Genomic DNA, 25,100 nt, shown 5'->3' on the forward strand with positions numbered 1-25,100 from the left:
GAAATACAACGAGAAATGTAATACGGTGAACAGAGCTGACCACAACCAGTCAACGAGAAGTAGAAAGGAATTTATAGTTGCTCCCAAGACTTGACACTCAGCAGAGATAAACGATGTGAGCATGTGGGTCTTCCTCTAAATATCTCTTCCTAATTAGGCAATCTATGCGATCACGTGATAAACCCCTATTTTCCAGATTATCCCAGTGGACTATGTTGGATTACAGCTGGGCTGCAAAGTCCGACTTTGCAACCTCCCCGTGGTGCAGCCTAGTAACATCATTCAAGTGGTGATGGCCAAGAGCAGAGCGGTGATTACAGGCTTCTTGTGAACCTAATATCACCTGGGGATCTACACGAATACTGCGGCAACCCGGAAGTCGATCGAACGTTCTTTGTCAGATATGAGAGAGCTCACCTACTACGAACAGATGCTGACGTCTTTCTATCTAGGGCTCTTCCCGATACTATATAGTCAAGATTTGGCTATATCGGGAATAGTATCAGCAAAGCTAAGGTTTCGCCAATATTTGCCAATATACGTAGTATGCAAAGATTTTGTTTTGCCTATACTATATGGTTAAAAACAGGCTGGTTTTCCATACCCGGTATGGATTAGCTTGGCAATCCATACTTGATATGGATTAGTATGGTATGGATGGAATACTTATCCATACTTTTCCATACCAGCCCACCGCCTCTTAGTAGATCCCACAAGTTAATAATTCGATAATTCCCATCTCAATAATCGACGTGCTTTAACTTCTCCCTCTTTATTCTGTATATCATACAAATATGGATTTGAAATTGGATTCATCGCTTCTTGCACCCTCGACAACCGTGGATTCAATCGCAACTCAATAAACAAGAAGTCGGTCAGCTCTTGCGACATGGGCACATGCTCGAACAGCACAAGATGGTGAACCTGAATTTAAAGGCCAAAATCGCATTATGTACTGCATTAATTGTACACTAGAATCACAATATACTTGTCGCGTCGCCTTCCCCCACCCTAGACCGGGTGATGGTCGGCCCGGACTCAAGGGCCACCCGGACTCAAGGGCCAGAAGATATGAAGTCTCATGTAAAATGCTTTACAGTCCACCAACGCCATATAAATTGCATATAAAAACTGGAGAGGTGTTAAATACAAGCATTGTTCACTTATTTCCTTGAGTATCAAAGAAAAAACCGCTGTTTTGAGGCTCTATTGAGGCCGCTTCTTCCGTCGGCTGCGACACGCCAACGGCATGGCTCTTATAAATCTTCAACAAATCTCCATCATGACGGCGTTTTACGAGGCGATTTGCATCTTTTATATAAAGTGCACCGCTTGCTTTGACTTGGCGCTTTGTAGTTTTTTGATTCTTGCGCGTTGCTGTATCACGAACCTTGGCAAAGCTCTCACGGTGTAGATCGCCTAATTCGGCCAAGGTGAGACTGCCTTGATTAACCACTTTTATACGGCGTGAAAGGCCCGGGCTTACTTCATCAAGAATATTCTTTATACTGTCAATCGATTTTTCAATCTTATTGACATAGCGACGTAGTTTTACGGCGGTTGACGGTGGAGATATTGATTTTGTAGTTGGTGAGCTGGGAATAGTGTCATCCGCCTCACCATATATTTTTAGTGCATCCCCTTCAGCAACAAGTGCTTCAAATGCTTCATCTGGCTGAAGCATCGTATCAAGTATAAGCCGAGGATTAAGAGGCCAAATTCCTCGCTCTCTCCAGCCGTGCCGAATTGTTCGTGTGGTAAAAGTCTTTATCCGGATATCGCGTAATTCAAAAAAGTCGTTTTTATCAAAATCGAAGCCACCTAAGCGTGCAATCTTATTCACAACCCGTCCATGAACATGTTTATATTGCTGAAATGGCACTCCATCGAGTGGTTGTAAAAAATGTGTAGAATGAGGCGGAAATCGGAATGGGCGAATGTGCCAAATTTCACAATATTGCACGAACTGTATAGTAAGATGAGTTGTATGATTATCCATAAGAAGTAACCGCCAATCCGGGAAAACCCCGGGCCTAGAGAAGTGGTCAAAGTATTGAAGTCATTTGAATGCGATCTCATCTGTGATAAATCCATTCGAAGCAGGTGCAACTAGCCAGTCGTCATCTTTTATATGCCGGTACCATTCCTCCCAATGGACCTTGCCTTTTGGAATCAATAAAGGTGGTATAATCTTTCCTTCGGCGTTTATACCCTCAATGATAGTAATTGATTCTCGAGAGGACAGGCTAGATACCCTTTTTGATGTTTTTGGATATGCTGTTACCACCGCTTCATCTTTTCCTTGTCCAACAATGAATCCGGTCTCGTCGAAGTTCTACAGATTTTGAGGGCGAATTTTGTATTGTTGTATAGGGAGCTCGAGGTCAATAAACCAGCGCTCAGCCTCACCATAATGCTCTGCGACGGTACGTTCCTTTTCTTGAGGTTTTTGAACGATTCGTACATACTGTTTTGGCAGGCGCTTGGTAAAATCGTGTACCCAATTTTCTTCCGGCGCGAGGGGGCTCTCCTGGACCCCTGAAATCTTTGCCGAGCAAATAATTCGCACTTTCCTCAATTTGCTAATTCGTAGGAGGCGCGCCTATATTATTTAGATACTCAATCTATAGAACAAGTGCCTTTTCTTGATCTAGAGATAATAGGCGCCTCGTAGGTGGGCGTGTTGAACGAGAGAGGGTAAGCCATGCCACCGACGAGACAGTTTTTTGCGAGACACCCCATATTCACGCGATAATTTGCTAAAATTCGGATTTTTTTTGTGTTGGCACGCACTGAGGGCCTTTGCAATCAATTTCTCCTCTTCTTTATATAATTTAGGGGTCATTTTGGCTCCGGTTTTGACGTTTGTAAATGCCGAGTTGAGATTTTGAAGATTTTGGCCCTTGAGTCCGGGCCAACCACCACCCGGTCTAGGGTGGGGGGAGGCGACGCGACAAGTAGTATGGAACCGTCCATACTAATCCATACTAGGTATGGATTGAAGCGGGTATTATGGTATGGAAAACCAGCCTGGATATCATCCTAGGGTTTAGGGCTTCCGTCCTCCTGCACGGCGACTTTGCCTGGCCCGTCACAGCAATGCCATGGCTTACAGCCCCTAGACCAGTTCATTCCCAAGGGAAAATCAGAGTCACTATTTACTGTTACATGCCTTAGATGTCGTGAATATAGTGCAATTGGGCATCGTATTAAGCGTCTTCGAAACCATACTGAAGAGCGTATCCAGTTCCATTATCGAGGAATTCACAGCTCTGACAATACTCAACATGCCCAAGCTCGCCAGGAGCAGGCCAGGATATCCCGAGAACATCGCTCGAAGAGAAGACATGGAGAGGAGGCCTCACTCACACCGTGTATAACACAAATCATGAATGCACAGGATCATCAGACACCTGCGCAGTCAATTGCATCTCAAAGATATCCTGCAAGCAGCCGTTCTTCTACGTCTACGCCTCGTCCACTTGTTACATGTTATTTCCGATGTTTCCAGTGCGAAGCCTTACGTTCAAACGATGACCGGTTCGGCGATAATGAGGATATATGCTTTTACTGTGCTGACAATACATAATTTGAAGAGCAAAATAAATACTGCATCTATGGCAGTAATCGAGTTCCACGGCCTGCTTTCTGTGACGCAGCAGGTGTTGAGTCCGATACATGCCATTTTTGTTTTAGTCAAAAATCAACACCAATCCCTAGTCGCCATCATACGCTTATTCATCTACGTCCAGCGGTTAGACGTGGTCCTGTATCTCAACTAGATCTTTCTCCTCATGATGACATTGTTTCTAGTCCACATTTTCTGCTAGAGCAGCAACCACGTCAAGGAAGCCGAAATACATCATCAAATGAAGCTCCATTCGTTGAAGACCCTCCTTTAGATATGAGCGACGAGAATATCCTTTCAAAACCTGCTTTACATCCGGATAATTGGGAATTGGTGGAAAATTTTTACAACACACTGTATAGCTTTGCACAGGAGGAATGTGGACGGTGTCAAGAGCAATGGTTTAAAATGAAGCTTCGCGACGGTGTCTGCGATAGATGCAGGCGTGTTGACAGAGGTCAGATGATATTTCTGTACTCTCCTGGAAATAATATGGATCCTGGTGATGTCCCTGCTTTTCTTCCTGAACTTACACAAACTGAAGAAATGCTGATTGCTCGTGTGCATGTTCATATGGAGATTCGACAAATCCGGGGACAACAATATATCGATATCAAGGCCATATTGTTAACTTCCTTCGGGACACGCAACGCGTCTGTAATCGATTACCATTACTTCCACAGGACCTTAGTATGGTGCTATTATGCCCACAGACTGCAGAAACCCACGAATGTCTCAACCGCCAGTTCCGACGCGATTTAAGGGTCAGGCGCGGACATATGCGTGGTTAAGCTATCTTATAGCCCATCACCCAGGCTATCGAGATATTCAAATTGATCATGCCAACCTTATTAAATTGCCTGAAGATGGCTCTGTTATTGATCAAATATTATCAGAAGACGTTGCTATCGAGTCTATTGAGAATCATACAGATATTCCAGTAGAAGCAGATTATCCTGAGACTGTTGCAGTACCAGATATGACGGTTTCTGAATCTGAAGTTCAACAGCCGCCAGCAACTCGTTACCGCATAAAATCCTCTTCATATTACTCTTCCTGATCCACGGTCGACGCCGATATCCGAATATAAGACTACATTGCCGCTTCTTTCGCTTGCTTTGCCTACGTTATTCCCCCAGGGAAAGGCTGATTATTCGATTCCTTGGGAACGAACTGTCAAGTTCCACGATTATACACAACATTTGATGGAGTATAAAGATGGCCGTTTTGCTCGTCACCCACGATTCCAATTTATCGTTTTTAATACAATGATGAGGTAACGAGCTAATGCTCAAGCTGGATTCATGGTCAAGAGAAGATTGAATCTTCCTAATTGGATAGTGGACCAGTTAAGAGCTGCGTTTGAGGAGGATTCAGAGGAATCGAATTCAGTCGTTAATAGTATTACTCGCATGTCCAATACAATTCAGGGAACACGGCCATATTGGGCTTCAAAGAGATCTGATCTCATTGCATATAACCAGAATCTTGGTGCCTCATACCTCTTCTTCACCTCCACTCCTGCAGATTATCAGTGGGGTGATCTCCAGCGCCAATTTCCCAACTATGAGCGATGGAAGGACGGTAACGCCATTGAGAGACGTGTTATTGCGCGAGAAAATGTTGTCAATAATCCTCATATATGCGCATATTGGTTTTGGCTACGTTTGAAAACCTTTTTTAACGAGATTTTGCAGAAAAGTTATAACTTAAAGGATTACTACACCCGATACGAGTGGAGTATTTCCAACACTAATTTCCAATCAGTGAATAGAATGGTATAGATGAGGAAGTTCTTTTCGTATTCGTGACGGATTGGCCCTAGTTTCTGCAGGTTTGGCGCCGTTATATTGATTGGGAATCCTTGTATGGAGCTCTCCGTCAATAAATGTGATATCAATCGGCATTGTTCTTTGCTTTTGAAACGCATTGATTCCATTTGGGATACCGGCCAGGCAATAGAGATTTGTATGAAGATTGAGGCCGATAAATACGGACTGTTTCCCCTGGGTAGATAGTGTTCGAAAACTCGATGATTCTGTATATTCTCAATTCAATGCTTCTATCTGTCTGACAAAAAGTTGTGCTGTTTCTAACAGGGAATTGTCCTCTATAATGAAGAATCAAAACCCCTCGCTTTAATACGTGTTTCTTCCTGATTGGTAGGCCAGTTGGGTCTCACTGTGCTGTACACTTCACCAACAATATCTAACAGATAGTTTCCCTCTTCATGCTTAGTTTTTCTCCATCAACACTGCTACCCTCTCAATAGGATTTGTTAGGCTTGAGCACTCGTTACAGTATATGCCTATCAGAATCGTGGTATACGTATACTGAATGTCAAAATATGCATAAAATGATCTGTTCGGTATCATCAAGCTTGATATTGAAGCAAAAGGGTACTCTCTAGACGCCGCCAGGCTATTCGTGCTACAGGTCCCAGTTCTGCTCTCCCATACTCTCTAGCCACTGTCTGAATTCATAATCTGGACCTGACATCTGTGCGGATATATCATAACTAAAGTCGTTCAAGAAAGTAGGGTTCTCTAGTATATGCGCGTTCTGAAGCATATCAGTCGTCCTTGCCATTGTATCAAGCTGCTGTGTCTGTATCGGAAAAGCGTGAGACTGTGGACTTGAGGTGTTCGGACTCAAGATCTTATCAAGAATCCGAGTTATTACTTTTTGACCCTTCTTGCAAAGATTTTTATCTCCAAACACTGTATCCAACTCTCCAAGCTTAGCAGCAAATATCGATAAGTCCTGAATTGTCCTGCTTCGAGGTAATAGCGGCTCGTTTGGGTATTCCGGAAGTTGTTCCTGTTTCAAGGGTTCTATCGCTAGTATTACCGCACTGCGCATTCCATGTACCGCCAGAAAATAGATGAAGGATGCTGCAGCGGACATTTCGACACGTTTGTAAGTTCGCATCACATCACCCAGGATTGTCTGTGCTGTACGTATTAATTCTGCTGGATCGGCGCCTGCTTTGCGCATGAGTACGCGATGTAGTAGAAGTGAGTTGACCTGCGGACCTTGACGGAAGACATTTCGAAAGTGTAGATCAGAGACTTCCTCTGACTCAAGGCCGAAGATACTTTCTTTTATGCTCGACATGTAGTGTGGCAGAGTCGCCCAGTGTTCTTCAGTTTCCGGTTGAATGTCAATTGCCTTTTGTCGCACCTCTTCCTGTGTATAGTTACCCAACGATAGCTCTAGGATATCCTCTCTCCTTGCCGTGAAGCTGATAGAAGACCCTACCCAAGAGACATGACGGATCTCTCCATCTCGATTGTAGCCATTCTCATCCACAAGCAATTGCCACAGTAAGTTCCTGTGGATCTTCAGAAAATAACTGCGCGTCTGTCAGATCTAGAGGCGGCTCCAAGTTCATATAACGATGCGAAAGTCGCGGTGGCCGGCCTAGGAACGTGGTTATGCTAATTTCCGATTTGTAGATTAATGCTCGGAGTCTTTTCCGCAGTTCGGCGAGGAAGAAAGGTACTTGAGCATCAGCTTTGATCTCCTGGTGAAGACCCATCGTAATAAGGGCACTGTTCAGTTCGGCGCCAATACGGTATGTCGCATAGCACGCTTCTCCCTTGGTATATATGGTGATGTTGTATTGCTCAAACAGCGCACAGAGGAATGTGTCATCCAAAGCCTCGTATTCACAGCAAAATCCCTTGCATACATCTGACACATCGAGCACTTGGTTCAACAATGATTCACGGTCCATGTTGAACTGCTGGAAGAATGGGTCTGCTGATTTGCTTATCATTGCATATGATCCGACATAATTGGCGATTATGGCGAGAACACCCCAACGTATGTGGCCACCAGTGGAAGAGTTAATCCATTGCCTTGCCGTGGTATAGCCATCAAACACCACCGGTGTCGCCGTGTTCTGGAGAGCAATTGACATAGCTACCATATCTTTTCTGGGTTCTGACTTGACAACGCCTCACCATGAGACGTCCACAGCTTTGAAAGCCAAGCTCTTACGATGAACTCGCCGCAGTAAATATTGTGCATTCAGCAGACTTGAAAAACAAGTCGATGCCACGATCTATCATCTCCTTGGTTTCACTTCAGACACTTTAATCATGACAGAGGACTTGATGCAGCTCGGCGTGGCTACTACCGATCTGGAGCAAGTCCCTTTTGTCCTCGAGAAACCAATTATGAACGAAAGGATGGCCAGTGGCTGCCGCATTCTTTCTTTTTTGCGGAACAGGGAAGCCACGCTTTTCTCTCGAGGGATCGGACCGGTTAGCCGATGGCGGAATGGACCCTATGCGTGGTAGTGTTAAATTTTCCATGTGGTTATATCCTTGCAAAGTAGTAGCAGTATCAGAATCACTGCCTGTTCGAGCTTGCTCATCTGACGAAGTCAAGGCAGTATTGTTCAGCGCTGGTACTGACTGAACATCTCTCGCTACCACCGGGCTGGTCACATCCGGTCGGTTCTAGCCACCCTCGTAGCCAAAAATTTGCGAAACCGCTCATCCAAAGATTTTTGAAGTATTGACTCATCTGCAGAGCTTATCACCAAGATTGACAAGAGCAGAAAAGGCTATTTTTGGCAAAGTTTTTCTGCTGTTGTGTTCTTGGGGACGGAAACGAATGGGAAGAATGCCGTTCTCAGCTGATACGATTCGACCATCTTGTCGACTTGGCTCATTGTGATATGTGGTCTTTTGAAAGTACACTCACGAGACCTCTTCTGTCTATTTGCCTCATCTGATTGACAGGTCTGAGATTGTGGTGTTGTTTGAGTGGCTTCGGCACATCCAAAGACATTGCCATGTATTTGAACCACTTTGTCAGACTGACCCTCGTAGTCGACATCTAGGGTTGCCGGAGTGACTTTTCCCAGGATAGACTCCAAAGCTGATGTCTCTCCTTCACGCTGTCTTGCTTGTGGTTTATTTCTGATCGAGTATAAATGAGTCCCATGGTTGGTAACTAGGCGTCTATGGGCTTGGACATACTTTGATTGTTGAACATCATTGTATAGACATAGAGTCCCTATCTTCTCACACCTATACGAGTATTAGCTTTGATTAGTCCTAGCGCCCTAATGGAGAGAAAGTAGCCACTTTACCTTCGACATTGATCCGAGCGAGCAGACGGCATTTGCACGAAGCACAAGCACGGGCTGCTCTCGGCCTTGGACAAATAAATCTCGTATCATCTGGATTCATTTTCTTTGTTGCTCAATTGATTAATCCAATAAAATGAAGGATGTTGTCGGAGAAAAGTGCTCAATTGCATTTGAGACCAGGTTGATATGTTTGTGCCGGATGGCAGGAATAGCCGAGCCGAAGCTGCCTGTAAGTGCCTGAGGCTGCAGTGCTACTCTCCGGATGGCAACTCGACGCGGGCATCTATATCCATGCATTCAGGCAGGTCAATATCGAATCACATTTGCAGTATGGTTATTCAGATGTCTTCATGGAGTGAAAAGAACTGAAACATGCGCCTGTACTTTCCTTCCGCAGACCAGAAGTTTAAGCTGCCACAATCCATCCATCCTGGTCCATGCAGCCACTACCTAGGTACGGAATGAAGTTGGACTGGCAGAGTAGGATCATGAAGAGGGTGCTTGGGTATATAAACTCCTTGAAGTTCCATCAAATTAATTCATTCATCAAACCAAAACAATACTCACTACTCAAACTACAATCAAAGTTTCGGTTCAAACTTCCCAATACCATGGCTCCCGTCCGCTTCGGCATCCCCCTCTATGAATACCAAGCCCTCGATGTTATGGGGCCGCTTGACGTGATAGCAGGAGTAAACGTGGCCTTGCTAAAGCAGTATGAAGAGAATAACTTAATTCCCAAGGGCCTTCACGAAAATGGCCTTGAGCTTGAATTCTACCACATCAGCGACACCACACACAAATCCAAGCCGACGAACTTGGAGCTCGAAAACCTCGATGTTGTAGCAACAGTCACCACTGCCGAGTGTCCACCAATCGACTACTTGCTTTTTGGGGGTCCCTTGCCAAGTTACAAGCTCTCTGAAGAGATGAACACCTTCATCCAAGACCGCGTGGCAAAAGGAGAGATCAAGACCATCTTCACCACCTGCACTGGAGCTGCAGTCCTCGCACAGACGGGCCTGTTAGATGGAAAACGTGCAACCGTCCACATGGGAATTATTGACTTGGCCCGTCAGATGTATCCCGCTGTTAATTGGGTGCAGAAAACCGACAAGGGCAACTGGGTCATTGATGGAAATATTTGGACTGCGAATGGGGCCTGTACGGGCATGGACATGTTTGCGCATTGGTTGATTCAGCAATGTGGTTTGGAGCTTGCGAAGTACCAGTTTTGGACGCTGAATTATGCTCCGCGAGGCATTGATGGGCAGCTCCTCTCTTTATAGACGGAGCGATAATGTTTGATGGTGTTGATTGATGCTTGAACCTTTTTACTCATGGATTTTAGGGCTCTCCATGGATAAGATCCATGAAAATTTTGCATATCCATATCCATATCCGTTAAATTTTAAGAGCACGGATATATCCGCGGATACTATCCATGAAAAAATCCACTATTCATATTCATATCCATGATATCCATGGATCCATGGATATATCCATAGATATGTGTTAGTATTATTTACTAAGTGAATCTTTCAGTATAAGGAGCTTCCTCATAGTTCCACTGCTCAAAGACCACCTCCGTAAGCCAAGAAGATCCCGTCCAGTGTTAAATACTCTCTCAACATCAACCTCTGCTGCTGGAACAGCTAAGTAATCCCGTGCAGCTGCTGCCATGCATGGATATTCATTTATATAACCTCTCCACCATGTATAGATCCAATCTCTCTTCTTGTCGTTAAATTCCACAACGTCAGAATTGAGATATCGTGCAATATCAGAGGACTTTTCTGTAGACTTTTGTGACTTTGCCTTAATCTTACTCATCATCTCCGATACTATGGTCTTATGCGGATTTTCCAATGCAGCTGATAGTCCTAGCTCTTCTGAAGCTATAGGAAGTTCCAGCTTATAAGGTATAGGATACTGGATCTCAAGCTGCTCTTGCATAGCAGTAATAATATCCTTAGCTTCATCCTGTAGCTCATGCTCAAGAACAAGTTTCTTAAACCGAGGATCTAAAAGCATTGTAATATAGAGAATATCGCATGAATCATCCATAAGAGTATAGTACTTGTCGTATTTCGTCATGGCACTTTTAGCTGCATTAGCGATATCTGCGTCAAAGTCCTTGAATTTTCCCTCCCTATCCTGGACTTCTTGAAGAAGATCAAAGAGCTGATAGTAGATAGCCAAAGACTGACTGATTTGTGGAATATCAGTAGAGAGCTCTAGTGTATATCTATCAAACTCTGCAAGGACTATCCAGATTTGTCCAAGCTGATTCCAGTCTTGGTCAGTAAAAGGAGGTAAGATATGATTTATCTTAAGATATTCCTGAATCTGAGGAGCAGCCTATTAAAAGTTAGCTGTATTTTTTTTTTTTAAGATTGTTAAGGCTCATACATTCCAAGCATCATTAAGCATGCGATAAGAGGAATTCCAGCGAGTAGTAACATTATACTGAATAAGCTTTGAATCCATCCCTTTTATCTGGCATAGATTCTGCCACTCTCTCTTTCGCTCTGTGGTTGAAGAGATGTATAAACTTAGAATGCGTATGCGAGAGAAAGCACTTTGTGATTATATAAGAGATAGATTATTCTTTAAATCTTCAATGATCTGAAAGTCTCCTGTAATATCAGTAGCTTTTAGAACAGTAAGAAATTCTTTAACAATAAGATTTAGAATATGTATAAGACAGCGAATAAAGCTACCTTCTCCCTAATATCTTATTGCTTGCTGAGTATCGTCTATTTTATAATCAGCTTTGAGTAAATCATGGAGAATTTCAGCCATTGCTAAGTTATTGCTTGCGTTATCACCAGTAATAGAAAGAAGCTTAGCTCTAATATCTAGTTCGCATAGAACCTTATAGACAATAGATGCTAGATTCTCTCCAGTATCAGGGCCTTCTATCTCTTGGAAGTCAAGAATTCTATGCCAAGGCTAAAAGTCTGCTGTAATCCAATGACCAATAATTGTAAAGATCTTGTAGCCATTTGCACTCTTCCATCCATCAAGAGAGAGTGCAATAGCATTACAATTCTCTATTTTTCTAAGCTCATTCTTTAGTTGTATCCGAGCCTTAGCAAATTCTTCGTCAACACGGTGGGAAAATGAATTCGAAGATCCATATTTACAAGAATATCCTAGAAGGTCGCTCCAGATCTGCCTGAAAAGAGGGTCATCAAATGTTGAAAATGGCTGCATTGTTCCGATAGCCCAGTTGAAAATATTTTGATCGAGAAGTTCTTGTAGAGATTGTAAGGGCTGAGCTCTAACATAGGAAAGCATTGAACTCTGAGAGGACGTAATAGCTATACATATTAATATATATATAATGAATACTAGTAGAAATAGTTACCTAAAGAAGTGTCCCGATCTTTATAGATACTATGCTTCTGCCCTAGATGCTTCTGCAAGTTGCTAGTTGAGCCCTTGGTAACTGACTTAAGAGTAGTCCATTCCTCTAGAGCCGTACAATGTAGACAAGAATACTGTATGTCTGCTTTTATTTTTCCAGTCTGTTTATCAAAGAAGGTCTTTCCTTGTAGTAATGTTTGTTGAAAATGATTATAGACCTATGAGGTTTCTTTTCGCTATCTCTTTGGCGTTGGAGGCTCAAGAAAAGGATTCATTAAAGTTGATGACTGTATTTGTGAAGCTGAATCATTTGGAGTAAGAGAGCTACTTTGTGATGCAGTGTATTCGAGAGTATCCAGAGCTTCGGCAGCCTGGCTTTCAATCTGATCTTCAAGACCAGCTTCATCATCACTACCACCATTTGCAAGCTTCCAAAAGCCTGGCTGGCGCGTATTCTCTCGATGGGGGCGTATAAATTCGTCCATTATGCCGGTAGATTTTGAAGCTGAAGAAGCAGCCTAGAAGTTTATTCATAAAATCATGTCTCGGAGCGGAATAATAATTTTACTATTACACGTGACTCTATCCATGAATACTCATGGATATTGCACGCAAATCCGTATCCATATCCGCGAAATCTCAAAGCTTCGGATATATCCATGGATATTATCCATGAAGAGGAAACGTATTCATATCCGTAAGATCCATGGATATATCCATGGATATATTCATATCCGCGTATCCATGGAGAGCCCTAATGGATTTTAAAAACGTATCGAAATAGTTTGTTGTATTGAAATAGTTATGAATACTGAGGATTGATTATCAAATGGTGTGTTGAGGAGGAAGTTCACAAAAGGGGCTCAGATGTCGTGTATATAGCTGTTGGTTTACCTTCGTTAGATCGCAAGATCTAAGAAGGACAGCTAATCCAACAAGCTGACTGAGCCAGTAATACTGAATTCCTAATATTGCGACTAATCCTAAGAACTAGGGGGATGCGGGTGGTGAGATGTAGTTATCCTCCGTACGCTATAGTGCACGGATAAACTATATCCCATTCCCGCGCCGAGATAGGCAAGATTGCTATACCGACAATAGCACACATCAAATCGAGAGATATGTCCATCACTCCTTGTCAAACGTTCGTATGTATCAGGAATGATCAAGCGCTTGGCAAAATATTCAGCGTCAGGGGCTAGCGCGATGCTTCAGATATCCGTTAGGAACGGACGGAGACTTCTTAAAAACCCGTATCCGTACTTGAAGTCATGCTCCGCCTCTTGACATGACTACCAAATCTCGATTGGTCACTTGGCCTACCTAAACAACAAAGGAATGTGAGGCGTAGGTAACAAAACCAGTGTTGGCAATAATTATTTCCTGCTTGAATTAATTCCGGATAATTCTTATCCCGAATAAGAATAATTAATTCGAATTAATTCATGATAGTCGGCAGAAACTTACCGCCTATATTGTACACTACAATTGAACACTTTGACTAAATTCTACCCCGTCCATACCCTGTCTTGTAATACTGCTATACAAAATATGGATACTGACGCAGATTCATCTAATTTCATACATTTGTCTACTATTGATTCAGTTGAAACTGAGTCGAAAAAAGGGAATGACGCCAATGGCTCAGGTAGTATGGCCTCATACTCATCCAGCTCACAACGGAGAGGCTCAATTTTACAAAGGTCGATTAATTCAGTACTGCATATACTGCCAAGAATCATCATACAGTACTTATATTACTACAGATATGCGAAATCATCATAAATCAAAGCATCAGATCTTTGTCGAATCAATTCCAAGTACACTACAGCAAGCAACAATCGATCAACTTCAACAACTTTATCTTACAGCAGCATCCTCCGGTCAGACACAAGAAATCAATGCTCAGGCTCTTCAAAGGACTTTGAATCAAGATATTATTGATGAGGCATTGGTCTCATTAATTGTTACACGAAACCTTCCATTCTCTCTTGTTGAATGGCCGGAGTTTCATACTTTTTGCCAAGTACTGAATCCGGAGTCACGCAGCTATATCATTACAGCACATAACTCTATCCCCAAGAGGATTGAACAATCGTGGTAGGCACAAAAGGACGTTATACGAAAAAAGCTCCAGTCAGCAGTATCAAGTATCCATCTTTCACTTGATATTTGGACATCCCCAAATCGGCTTCTTTTCCTTGGAATATGTGCCCATTTCGTTAAACAGAATCAGGAAAAGCTATCAAAGGCCCTTCTTGTTCTCCGGATAGTGGCAAATCAATAGTGGAGAGGAGCAATTTACAACTCTTCTTCCAGCCCTAGAAGACTATGGGATCATACAGAAGCTTGGGGCTGTTGTCTGTGATAATCATACTACCAACGACAAGCTCTGTCGTATAATCTCCAAGCATCTCAAATAAGCAAAAGAGATTAAAGGGGATCCAACTTAAAAATTGGCTTAGCCGATATAATATTAGAAAGTCAAATATAATCACGTGTTAAAATGCCTATGACCAGACCCTCAGTGGCTTTACAACTGGTGGCGCTTACATAGGGAGGGATTTCCTCAGATAGCTGCTGCTGCAAGGGATTATCTAGCCATCCCAGCTTCAGAAGTAGCAGTCGAGAGGTTATTTAATGTTGCAAGGGATATATTAGAGATCCGCAGGCATCCAATAACAGGAGATACAATTACAACACTTATATTGCGAAAGGACTTTGGGGCACTTAATTAAGAAATAGAATGGCTTTTTGATTTCTTTCTCTTAGATGACAATCTGATTCGATATATATAGGAGATATCCTATCCTGTGTATATATGTATATCTATATAATATATTTGTCGGATTGGTAGCTTTATTCCAGGCCAATCCTGAAAAGTGTTTTACTAGAATCAAAGAAAAGAAGTGACTAGCAAGATTGTGTGTATTGAGTTCTGTCTCCCTCTATCCATCAGGTTTCAAAGCCGGGTCCTTTATAGACACCTTTGGCGGGGTGATTTGTGAGCTATCAGGAGGGGTAAATATTGGGCTGAAATCTAGGTGCCCAGATATATGCCTAAAGGTGCCTTTTAGACCTGTAAGATTGAACAGTCGATCTCTCTGCCTCGTTTGAAAGCCGGATTATCTGACAATATTTTCTGGTTTCGCTGATATAGTAAACCCTAACCCTAACCCTACTGCAGGAGTGGTCCATTTGTAACTGTAGAGCTGAACAATAGTCACCGCGATATTCGCAGAATTCGGTCAGTTCCTCCGGGCGTAATTCAATCCGGATGAAGTGTATTCCCGTAACCCGATGACACCTCAGGCCACAATATCCTACTAGGACCACAGACGCCTGTTCGTTTCGTTATCTCCACTACACCTTCGAAAGACCATTAAACTTTCCAAAAAGTCCTACCATTTGAGCTGCTGTCGGTATAGCAATCTTGCCTATCTCGGCGCGGGAATGGGATATAGTTTATCCGTGCGCTATAGCGTACGGAGGATAACTACACCTCACCACCCGCATCCCCCTAGTTCTTAGGATTAGTCGCAATATTAGAAATTCAGTATTACTGGCTCAGTCAGCTTGTTGCATTAGCTGTCCTCATTAGATCGCAAGATCTAATGAAGGTAAACCAACAGCTGCATTTATTTTAGGTGATTGAAAGATGGAACCACAACCCCAAAAAGAGACATCGTCGCTACAACCTCACGCGTCCATCGTGAGGGTAGCTGCGAAAGCTCTAGTTGACAAGAATATCCCTGTGGTGGAGTACGGGCAGCAGGTACAGTGGCGCCGTGGAGACCCTGTGGCTCTTCTAGTAAGCGACAAAGATTTTTGAGGTATTCGGTACTCTAGTCGATAAGAGAGTGCCATTCTAACACACACAATTTATTAACGCCCGGCGGCTAAGCCGAAAGGGCAACTATCACTAATCTACTAATACATGTCCTAATATATATGCAATGTCTCGAATATGGATCTGCCAACGATAACAATATTTACACACTGGGTGAGATGGGGAAACACAATGTGGTGATCATTCGGCTGCCGAAGGGGGAGTATGGTATAGCCGCCGCGGCCAGTTCTGCGGGAGATATGGTACGCACCTTTCCCAATATCAGGATTGGCCTTATGGTTGGCATCGGTGGTGGTGCACCCAGTAAACGGCACGATATCTAGCTCAGCGATATTGTGGTTAGTGCACCTCACAATGAAAAGGGTGGTTTGTTTCAGTATGACTTTGGGAAAACTATACAAGACCAGGAATTTCGGTCCACAGGGTTCCTAGATCAACCTCCTGGTCTGCTTCGTGCCGCAATGGGTGACATTGAAGCTAAGTATGAAATGGAAGGTCATCAGCTTGACGAAACAATTAATAGCGTGCTGGAGAGGCGGCCGAGACTACAAAGAAAGTACAAGCGACTAGATTTCAGTAGTGTTGATTATATCAATCACACATTGTGCATCACCCCAATGACGAAAGGAGTTGTGAAGCAGTGTGTGGAGATGATGAATCGAAGTTGATCGTACGGCCTGACCGAAACGATGAAGAGGACAACCTAGCGATTCATTATGGCTTGATTGCATCTGCGAACCAGCTGATGAAGGATGCCTTGGTCCGAGACAGGCTTTTTGCTGAGAAGGATGTTCTCTGCTTCGAAATGGAAGCTGCAGGTCTGATGAATCATTTCCCCTGTGTTGTTACACGGGGTATCTGTGACTACTCCGACTCGCACAAGAATAAAGAATGGCAAGGATATGCGGCAATGGCTGCGGCTGCCTATACTAAAGACCTCCTCTCTCACATTCCGCCAAATAAGGTTGAAGTGGAGAAGAAGATCAGTGGCATACTTTTTGTTGGTTAGTCTTGACCGAATATTGTACGTATAAGTCTTTTATTAACAAAATGTATAGTTGAGAAGAGCATAAAAGAAATACGCAAGAATATAGAGCTTCATGAAATACCACAGCCTATTATCAAGCAAGACATTACCACTTTCTTGCAATACAGGTTTACACAGATCCAGGAGAAAAACACAAAAGATAGCTGGTCACTTCTGTTCGATTGGCCTGGCCTGGAGGCGATATCAGCCTTGGTTAAAATAGCAGTTCTACTTTTTATTTTTACTGCTACTCTTTGCCGATTTATTAAAAATAAAGTGTATTTAAACCCCACAGACCAGCTAAAAAAGGTTCTTAAGTATCGAAATATGAAAAGTAACTCTGAACTGGATAAGCTGGATGCCACTTACTCTCCAATTCTAAAGCAGTTGATCGATGGGCGCCCAGAAAAGGCGCAGAAATCACTGGCGGAGAGATTCGAATCATTATAGGCACAATTGCCCACTTAGCTGAGCCACTTTCACGGTCATCTCTGGCCACTTTGCTAGATATCAACACCCAACAGATTGAAGAGCAGCTCTCGTCCCTGCATTCTGTCCTTAGTGTGCCGTCCTCTGCCGAATCTCCCATAAGGATGTTGCACCTGTCATTCCGTGATTTCCTTGTTGATGCTTGCTGGTCATTGTTAGTTATTTTTGGTCCTTTCTTTGATGATGTTATGTGTTCTTGTCTTTGAATCATGTACCTTGGTAGACAGTAATGACGGTTTATCTATAATGAGATACGAGTTTTGTAGTATATAACTTTGTATCAATATTTAATGTTTCTTCTATAAGATTATTAGAGGTATAGCTACCGATTCATACTTCAGCCAGATCCATTGACCCCGAGTGGTTCTGCCCGTTTGCCGCTTTGAGCATATTCACAACCTCGACATGATTTCCTTCCTCAGCCAGATCCAATGCTGTCCGCTCTTTTTCATCCTTGAGACCCAATTTGATATCTTTTCTGTTATCAAGTAATGCTTTCACTAGCTTGACGCGACCTTTTGAAGCAGCTAAATGCAATGCTGTTTGCCCCTTGTTATCCTGGATGTTGATATTATCCCAGGTGCATTTGGTAAGTAGTGTTTCCACTACTTTAGGACGCCGGTAAAAGACAGCAACGTGCAAGGCGGTCCATCCGTAATTATCCTGGGCATTGACATCAATTTCCCTGTCGTCGCTGAGCAGCTTCTCGACGATACCGCCATCGCAGGCAAGAGATGCTATATGAAATGCCGTCAGTCCTCGATTATCCTTGGCGTTGACTATGGCGTTGTTGCATCTCTCCAGGAGTAGACTCATAATCTGAACAGTTTGTTCTGTGACAAGGTCTCCTCTACCGTCATATTTCGGGTCATCTTGCTCGTCCGAGTCGCTGTCACTTCCTTCAGAAGCAGTACTATCCTCCTCCTCCCCGGAATTCTCTTCGTTCTCATCTTCATCGAAATCCTCGTCTTCATCATCACCCTCAGCTTCTTCACGGTTGTCAAGTCTGAGTACAATATCATCCATATACCCACGGGAGGCTGCATAGTGGAAAATTGACCGGCCGTCCTTATCTGCCATCTCAAGGTTCACATCATGGCAGATCTCCACCATCGTCTTCAGTGCATCGAAACGGCCGAATTGAGCCGCCACATGAGAGACTGTCCGCCCATGTACGTCACGAGCATTAATCTCCACAACATCTTTGTAACTTTCAAGAAGCATTTTGACTATCTGGCACGTCTCATCAAACCGTTTGTAGAAGAGTCCTTTTTCTAACATGATATGCAATGCTGTTCGCCCATCTTCAAGTTTTGCATTGATGGAGAGATCGCAGCGATTCTCTAGTAGCGCAAAAATTGATCTCGACTGATAGCTCAAAGCGCCTATAAGCAAAGCTGTTTTGCCTTCGTTATCCACATGATTAATATCAATATCTTCTCGTTTATCAAGCAAGACCTGCAAGGTTTTCACGTCCTTTTCTGTTATTGCCATCTGAATGGCCGTCTGACCATTGGGAATTGCTAAGTTGATATCAATATCTGGCCGAGTATCAAGAAGGACTCGCACTATCTGGGTTGATTTCGTGCTGACAGCATAATGTAAAGCTGTGTAGCCCTTCAAATTGTCCACTCTGTTGATGTCAATGGTCGATTTTCCGTCGAGCAGGGCCTGCACAGATACGAGGCGGCCTTCAGAGCACGCTATATGTGGTGCCGTTCTCCCATACTTGTCCGCTACATTTACACAATCAGGCCATTGTTGGATCAATCTTTCTAAAATGGGCTTCGCATCATTGCTGGCTACCCAGTGTAGCATCGTCCATCCCAACTCATCTTGTTCGTTTAAATTCGCGCCCTTGCACTTTTCAAGTATCATCGCGAATGCCTCCGAATGCCCTTCCTCAGCTGCAATATAGAGCGCTGTCTTTCCCGCCCCATCCTGACTGGTTGTATCAATACCATTTTGAAGTAATACCCGGACAAATTCCGTTGAATCATGTCGCCACTTTGCAGCATAATATCCCTTAACGTACGTTGAGTCCAAATACGTTGAGAAACTTAACGTGAGGTGCAACGCTGTTTGTTGTTTATCGTTGCGTGCGTTGATATCAATGCGGCTAGAAAACCTAAGCAAGGACTCTAGCACTGCGGCGTTGCTAGTTGATGCGGCTATATGCAATGCAGTTTGCCCATTGTCATTTGCGATGTTGGGGTCAACATTCGGATTCGTAGCCAATTCGTCAACTATGTCCTCACACAGTTTCTTGACGGCTAAGTGAAGTGCCGTCTGGCCGTCCTTGTTCCTAATGTTGACTTTGAGATCCTCACATCCTTCTAGTAATGCTTTAACTGCCTCAGAGCGATGGTTCTGACAGGCTAGATGTAGTGCAGTACAGTCATCAGTATCTTGTACATTAATCTCGAGAGAAACGCCATTCATAAGCAATGCTGATATTGCTTCGGCGTTTCCTGCTTCGCTGGCTAAATGCAGTGCGGTTCGCCCCGCAACTTCTCTAGTATTGACTTGAATGTTTTCACGCTCGTGAAGAAGGTTCTCTATCACTGCTACATGACCGTACTTAGCCGCCAAATGAAGTGCGGTGCAGCCATCCCTATCTTGGAGATCGACATCCAAGTCATCTCGTTCATTAAGCAGCACCTGGACGACTTTGGCATGTCCATGTTGAGCCGCACAATGCAATGCTGTACGACCATAGTCGTCAACACTGTTTACTTGAAATGCATTGTCCTTCCCAAGGAGAGCCATGACTACACTGGCAAACCCCTCCGCCGATGCTATATGGAGTGCTGTACAGCCATCATCGTCTTTTTGATGTATATCGATGTCATTCCGTTCTCTGAACAAAATTTCAATGATATCCACATAGCCCCTTCTGGCAGCCACATGTAATGGCGACCCTTCAGAAGAGTCAGCGTTGATTTGAATATCGTCTCGTTTTTCAAGTAGCATCGTAACGATGTCAAAATACCCTTTGGTAATTGCCAAGTGTAGTGGGGTCAGCCCAGGAAAGTCTGACACCCAGTCTATAACCAACTGTAAATTGATATTAAGATCCTTGCTGGAATCCAGCAAGAAGCGAACCATTTCAACATGTCCATGGTTTATAGCATGATGAATTGCGGAGTGTCCACTTCTATCGCGAATATTAACATTGACATCTTCTCGTTCAAGCAGGAGGAATCTGACAACCTCTGTGTTTCCGCGAATTACTGCTTGCTGTAAAGCAGTCCGTCTTTCCTTATCATCAATTCGAAGATTGATGTCTATATCTGTGCGTATGAGTGCTTCGACGACGTGTAATTGGTTGTAATAAGCTGCGAGATGTAGTCCATTCCAGCCGTTAAGATTCAATGCTTTGAGCTGCTCAGGGTTCTGATCAATTGTTTGATTGATTATATCCATGAAACCCCAGACACATGATAGAAAAAAAGGGCAAGGGGCCTCGATAGAGCATCCTTGATGTCACCTATATAAAACCCGTGCCAGTCTATGCCTGCCAACACCCATGCGGCAAACTCACTGCCAGCAGATGCCCCTGGTATAAGTTTTTTGAAAAGGACGGTGGATGAACACGTCTTCCCAGATCTTGAGTAGTGCAAAGCCCATCGTGTCAGCGAGTAGTGAAAAAACTCGGCCTCCATTTGACCGTACACATCATAATACGGAAAATTCTGATACGAAGATAGTAAATACTGCAAACAAGTTTCAGCGACCTGATTATTGGTCTCTCCTTTTGTGAATTCGCTGGCGAAATCCGTAGTGAGTTGGAAATATTCCTTAACTGAGATATGAGCAAACTGTACCGTGTCATGCTCATCTATAACAAGCAGGTTGCTGGCCAAGTTGAGAATGTAGTTATAGTTAATATGACCAGTTGTCTCTCCTTGTTGCTCATAATGAAATTTGAGAGCGTCCGTGAGCAGTCTGATATGGGCGTTTTGTATGCAGGCTAGAGACCACTTCAAAAGAAAGTGCAAGTCGTCTTTGCGGGTGAACGAATCGGAGATGTTATGCTCATAGATTTCCTTGTAGGTGTTGTTGAGATCTAGTAGGCCAGTTCTGTTTTTCAGCCTTTCGAGACGTCTTTTGATGTCTATCGGATTAGGGGGTCTGCCAGATGGAAAGAACAAAGCTAGCTGAAGCTCTGTCCACCGGAAACTGTAACTAAATTAGTTGGCTTGAACGGGAATATTGAGGGTTCAGCATCAAGCTACTTTGCGGGAGGACCCCAGGCTCAAATAGAATAGTAACAAGGGGTATATCACTTACGCAAGCTGCCCGCGATCGGTCAACTCATCAACTAAGCGTTGTAAGATACTGGGGTCTTCCCACTCTGTAACCTGCCGGAAGTGTTTAAATTCGTCGTCGACACGACGTTCAATGTAACGACGAAGATCTGGGCCAGTCGCAGTAGAAGTAATATTGAGGGCTAGGTAATCAGAAAAGGTCGTATGAACATCGAAATGAACTTCATCCCGACTGGAGATAAATACACTGACACAAACTCTCTTCTCTTGGAAAGAAGCCGACAAATCCTTCAGGGCTTCTAGGAACTCTCGTGGACTGTCACACTCGTCGAGAGCATCGATAATAAGGATTGTCTTTCGAACTCGTGGAATGAGTCGCAAAAGTAACATCTTGCAATCATTTAGAGAAAGACGATCTGTTTTGGAGGCCTGTCGCCGTTTCCACTCATCGTTGATGTATTGCTCTATCTGGGAATCTTTCGGTAACCAGGCTAGCTGTCGTACCATGGACTGAAAAAGTTCTATCGGTTTGCTTCCTAAGCCATGTGTCTTTGCACAGTAGAAATAGGAGACTTGTTGTTCATGGTTCTTGGGAACGGAACTTGACTCTAAAAAGCACTCTATGACTCGTGTACTGAATCAACCTTGAAATGTAAGCATGTGTAGGCAAACCGTATTTTATTGTCCAAAACGTACGTCAAAGAGGTCTTCCCACAACCGACTGTAGAAAGAGTAAACAAATGCATATTTCGGTGGTTTGTAGTCAAAGGTATTATTCCTACCTGGACCGTGCATCCACAAGAGTTTAAGGCCATATTGGCTGCTTGAGCTATCGTCACTGTCAAGCCATGATGTAAAAGTCTCATGTTGAAAGAGCCATTCTCCGATATCTGAGTACGTTTCCCCGAGTTTCTCTAGAACGTGTTTGCGTTGAACTGAAGGGTCATGGTCAATGATCCACTGCAAGATGTCATTGAACTCTGCTGCTGCGTTAGAACAGTGTCGATAGTAACAGTTCACAATACAAGCCATGAAGTACCTTTTCGTCTTTTGGCTTCAACGAGCTCATCAACATTCCGTCTGGCATCGAGAATATCTTGAACATATCACCTATCAGCCAGCAAACGCACAATAGACAGGAGAAGAAGAGCATACCTGTTGCAACGTGTATATTCACAAGAGACTGGCAGCGCTGATCCAGACGATTGATGGAAGTCACTCGTTCTTGCCAGCCGTCGACCGCCGGGATGGCTCTTAAGAAGCGGACTTTCCTTCGGTCAGCTGAGGAAAGAAGAAAGACTCGATTATGGGAAGGCGCGACTTACAGAATCCATGTCGGCGAAAATGGTGGAGAAGAGCAACTTCACAATCCAATACAGCTTTATACAAGTCCACTAGACACTCTTCGAATTTTGCCTCTTTTTTGTGTCTTTCACAATAAATGCTCTCAACCTGTGCATAACGATAGATCAACAATGAGATCTCCGAGAATGCATCGAGAGCCGCCTCATGCTGCTCAAGGTCGATTGCGGATAGCTAAACGAGTATCGGGAAGGATTCAATATTTGATTGCTAAACTGCTCGAACGGTGCGGATAGGATCGGGTGCGTACATACATCCACGAAGAGACTGAAAGGCAGCCATGCGAGTTTAGCATATCCTGTAGGATCCAATTCTATGAATGCATCTCCTTTATCCTTGACTACTTTTGCAAAGGTGATGAATTTTCCTAAAAGTGACCGAATTTCAATTGTCTTGCCTGCGATGCCTATAGGAAGGGCCCATTGTCGATGCTCCATATCTTCCAGTCGCCATTGGGCTTCGCGTGTCACAAGTTCTGGTAGGGATAAAGCATCTGCAGTTTCTTTACTATCTTCATTCTGATCGTGGGTAAATAACCGTGATCCTCTCACTTCATCTAACGCTTGGCGGACTTCGGGGTTTAGCTTTTCTGCAGCCTGCTCCCACAACGACTTGTGTGATATCGGCTCTGAGGTTGGAGGCTCAACTTGAACAGGTTGGGGTAGGACATTTTGGGCAGCATTAGGGTTAGAGTGACTAGATGAAAGCTTTTTCTCCTATCTGATTGTTGATCATTGGTGCTTCTAATAAGGTCTTATGGAGGACGTACCGGAATTGGAAGCTCAGGTTCTCGCTTGCCCTTCGAACGACTAAAGAACCCTTGAAATGGGTTTCGGCTCTTTTTTTCTTCCTTCATAGTACTCTCTTGCAACGTCGAGTACACTACTTTGCGGTTGAGAAGATATCAAATGTATCGGTAAGGTTTCGCTAACTGACGTAGGATGTGGTTGGAATTTTATGTCATACGGGAGCGTCTTGATCAAAATAACTGCGTGGTTTGGCGGGGTATGGACTTTATCATACATAGTGCCGACACCTTTTCAATTTCTGCAGCATGCATTATGCATTTCTGGCATCTCCTATAGGCTACGTATAATAGATGATACTCGATCGAGTGGGCTGTGCATGCTCAATGCTTATGCATGTCGCGTAACGTGGCCGTTTTTGACAGGACCAGACTAACTGTGTAAAGAATTATTTTTTTGCGTAACATTATAGGCTGTTGAAGAGAGCGAGATGTTTTCACAACGCTAGTCATGCGGCTCATTCGGAGTACGTCTGTGTACTCTGAACATGAGAAAGAGAGAAAGTGAGCGACAGGGGTTGACCAATCAAATGAATTAGGAAGCGAGTTTAGGCAAAAGCCCGCTGAAATAACCCTAATCAAGAGATCACGATACGTATTTTTATTTAACCTCTAGAATGTAAGTCAAAAAAGTCCTGCCATGCAGCGTTCTGTTAGATTCGTGGTGACAATCATACACTACATGGCCAGCGAAATTCTTAGCAATTACCGAATGAAGACTGGACGGAGAATGCCGTTCCCTGGCACATGCGAAATGAAGGGATTGAGCGAGTCTGCAATCAGTTTGAATTCGGATATACAAATTTCGAAAGTCATCAAAATCCGTATATAGGCTGTTGCTATCGGGTAGCTGCTAACTGTGTAACAGTGATGAGCTTCTACAGTGCAAAAGTCATAATAGTAATACAAATCGATTCCCTGAAAGCTTCTCTGTCCTATTCATGCTGGTATATGATACTGTAATGGGTGTCTCCGATGGCTAGATTACTGCTGTCGCCGCTTCATTTTCTGTCTCAGGATTTCAGTCGACATCACTGTCGTCTTTCTCCCCCAGAGCTCGACGACTGACAAACATATGATAGTTTTCTTCCAGCCCCACTGCCACGGCATTACTCCAAGTAGGTTTTTGAGCCATCGTGAGGGCTGTTGTACTCTAGTAAATTATGAATGAAGGAATCCTGTCCAGAAA

General features: G+C 43.6%; 7 protein-coding genes across 7 annotated transcripts, besides 4 other annotated features; 3 read left to right on the forward strand and 4 right to left on the reverse strand.

The window, feature by feature from the left end:
- Positions 1–1,159: 1,159 nt before the first annotated feature.
- TSTA_106270 (uncharacterized protein) lies at positions 1,160–2,845 on the reverse strand (the record flags this gene model as incomplete). Its single annotated transcript, XM_002486611.1, has 2 exons — positions 1,160–1,881; positions 2,794–2,845. The coding sequence occupies 2 exons, from the start codon at positions 2,843–2,845 to the stop codon at positions 1,160–1,162; spliced, it is 774 nt and encodes a 257-aa protein (XP_002486656.1).
- Positions 1,328–2,836: a mobile genetic element.
- A 772-nt stretch (positions 2,846–3,617) lies between the features above and the next one.
- TSTA_106280 (uncharacterized protein) lies at positions 3,618–5,412 on the forward strand (the record flags this gene model as incomplete). Its single annotated transcript, XM_002486612.1, has 5 exons — positions 3,618–3,769; positions 3,814–4,281; positions 4,349–4,613; positions 4,720–4,904; positions 4,983–5,412. 5 exons carry the CDS (start codon positions 3,618–3,620, stop codon positions 5,410–5,412), a joined length of 1,500 nt encoding a protein of 499 aa, XP_002486657.1.
- Positions 5,413–6,058: 646 nt separating this feature from the next.
- TSTA_106290 (uncharacterized protein) lies at positions 6,059–7,553 on the reverse strand (the record flags this gene model as incomplete). The annotated part of the gene is made up of 2 exons (XM_002486613.1): positions 6,059–6,962; positions 6,985–7,553. The coding sequence occupies 2 exons, from the start codon at positions 7,551–7,553 to the stop codon at positions 6,059–6,061; spliced, it is 1,473 nt and encodes a 490-aa protein (XP_002486658.1).
- A 1,793-nt stretch (positions 7,554–9,346) lies between these two features.
- On the forward strand, positions 9,347–10,173 carry TSTA_106300 (uncharacterized protein; the record flags this gene model as incomplete). The annotated part of the gene is made up of 2 exons (XM_002486614.1): positions 9,347–9,427; positions 9,452–10,173. 2 exons carry the CDS (start codon positions 9,347–9,349, stop codon positions 10,022–10,024), a joined length of 654 nt encoding a protein of 217 aa, XP_002486659.1. The 3' UTR covers positions 10,025–10,173.
- An 83-nt stretch (positions 10,174–10,256) lies between these two features.
- TSTA_106310 (uncharacterized protein) lies at positions 10,257–11,225 on the reverse strand (the record flags this gene model as incomplete). Its single annotated transcript, XM_002486615.1, has 2 exons — positions 10,257–11,096; positions 11,148–11,225. The coding sequence occupies 2 exons, from the start codon at positions 11,223–11,225 to the stop codon at positions 10,257–10,259; spliced, it is 918 nt and encodes a 305-aa protein (XP_002486660.1).
- Positions 10,272–12,050: a mobile genetic element.
- A 1,777-nt stretch (positions 12,051–13,827) lies between these two features.
- Positions 13,828–14,382: a mobile genetic element.
- A 256-nt stretch (positions 14,383–14,638) lies between these two features.
- Positions 14,639–14,827: a mobile genetic element.
- Positions 14,828–15,765: 938 nt separating this feature from the next.
- TSTA_106320 (uncharacterized protein) lies at positions 15,766–16,966 on the forward strand (the record flags this gene model as incomplete). Its single annotated transcript, XM_002486616.1, has 4 exons — positions 15,766–15,918; positions 16,116–16,235; positions 16,281–16,438; positions 16,585–16,966. The coding sequence occupies 4 exons, from the start codon at positions 15,766–15,768 to the stop codon at positions 16,964–16,966; spliced, it is 813 nt and encodes a 270-aa protein (XP_002486661.1).
- An 837-nt stretch (positions 16,967–17,803) lies between these two features.
- TSTA_106330 (ion channel nompc, putative) lies at positions 17,804–22,810 on the reverse strand (the record flags this gene model as incomplete). Its single annotated transcript, XM_002486617.1, has 6 exons — positions 22,784–22,810; positions 22,527–22,724; positions 22,052–22,370; positions 21,767–21,991; positions 20,914–21,655; positions 17,804–20,869 (listed from the first exon to the last, which is right to left on the reverse strand). The coding sequence occupies exons 2-6, from the start codon at positions 22,537–22,539 to the stop codon at positions 17,804–17,806; spliced, it is 4,365 nt and encodes a 1,454-aa protein (XP_002486662.1). The 5' UTR covers positions 22,540–22,724; positions 22,784–22,810.
- Between the last annotated feature and the right edge of the window lie 2,290 nt (positions 22,811–25,100).

The sequence above is a fragment of the Talaromyces stipitatus genome, genomic scaffold (genome assembly GCF_000003125.1).
Source record: "Talaromyces stipitatus ATCC 10500 scf_1105507295511 genomic scaffold, whole genome shotgun sequence".
Taxonomy (NCBI): Eukaryota; Fungi; Ascomycota; class Eurotiomycetes; order Eurotiales; family Trichocomaceae; genus Talaromyces; species Talaromyces stipitatus.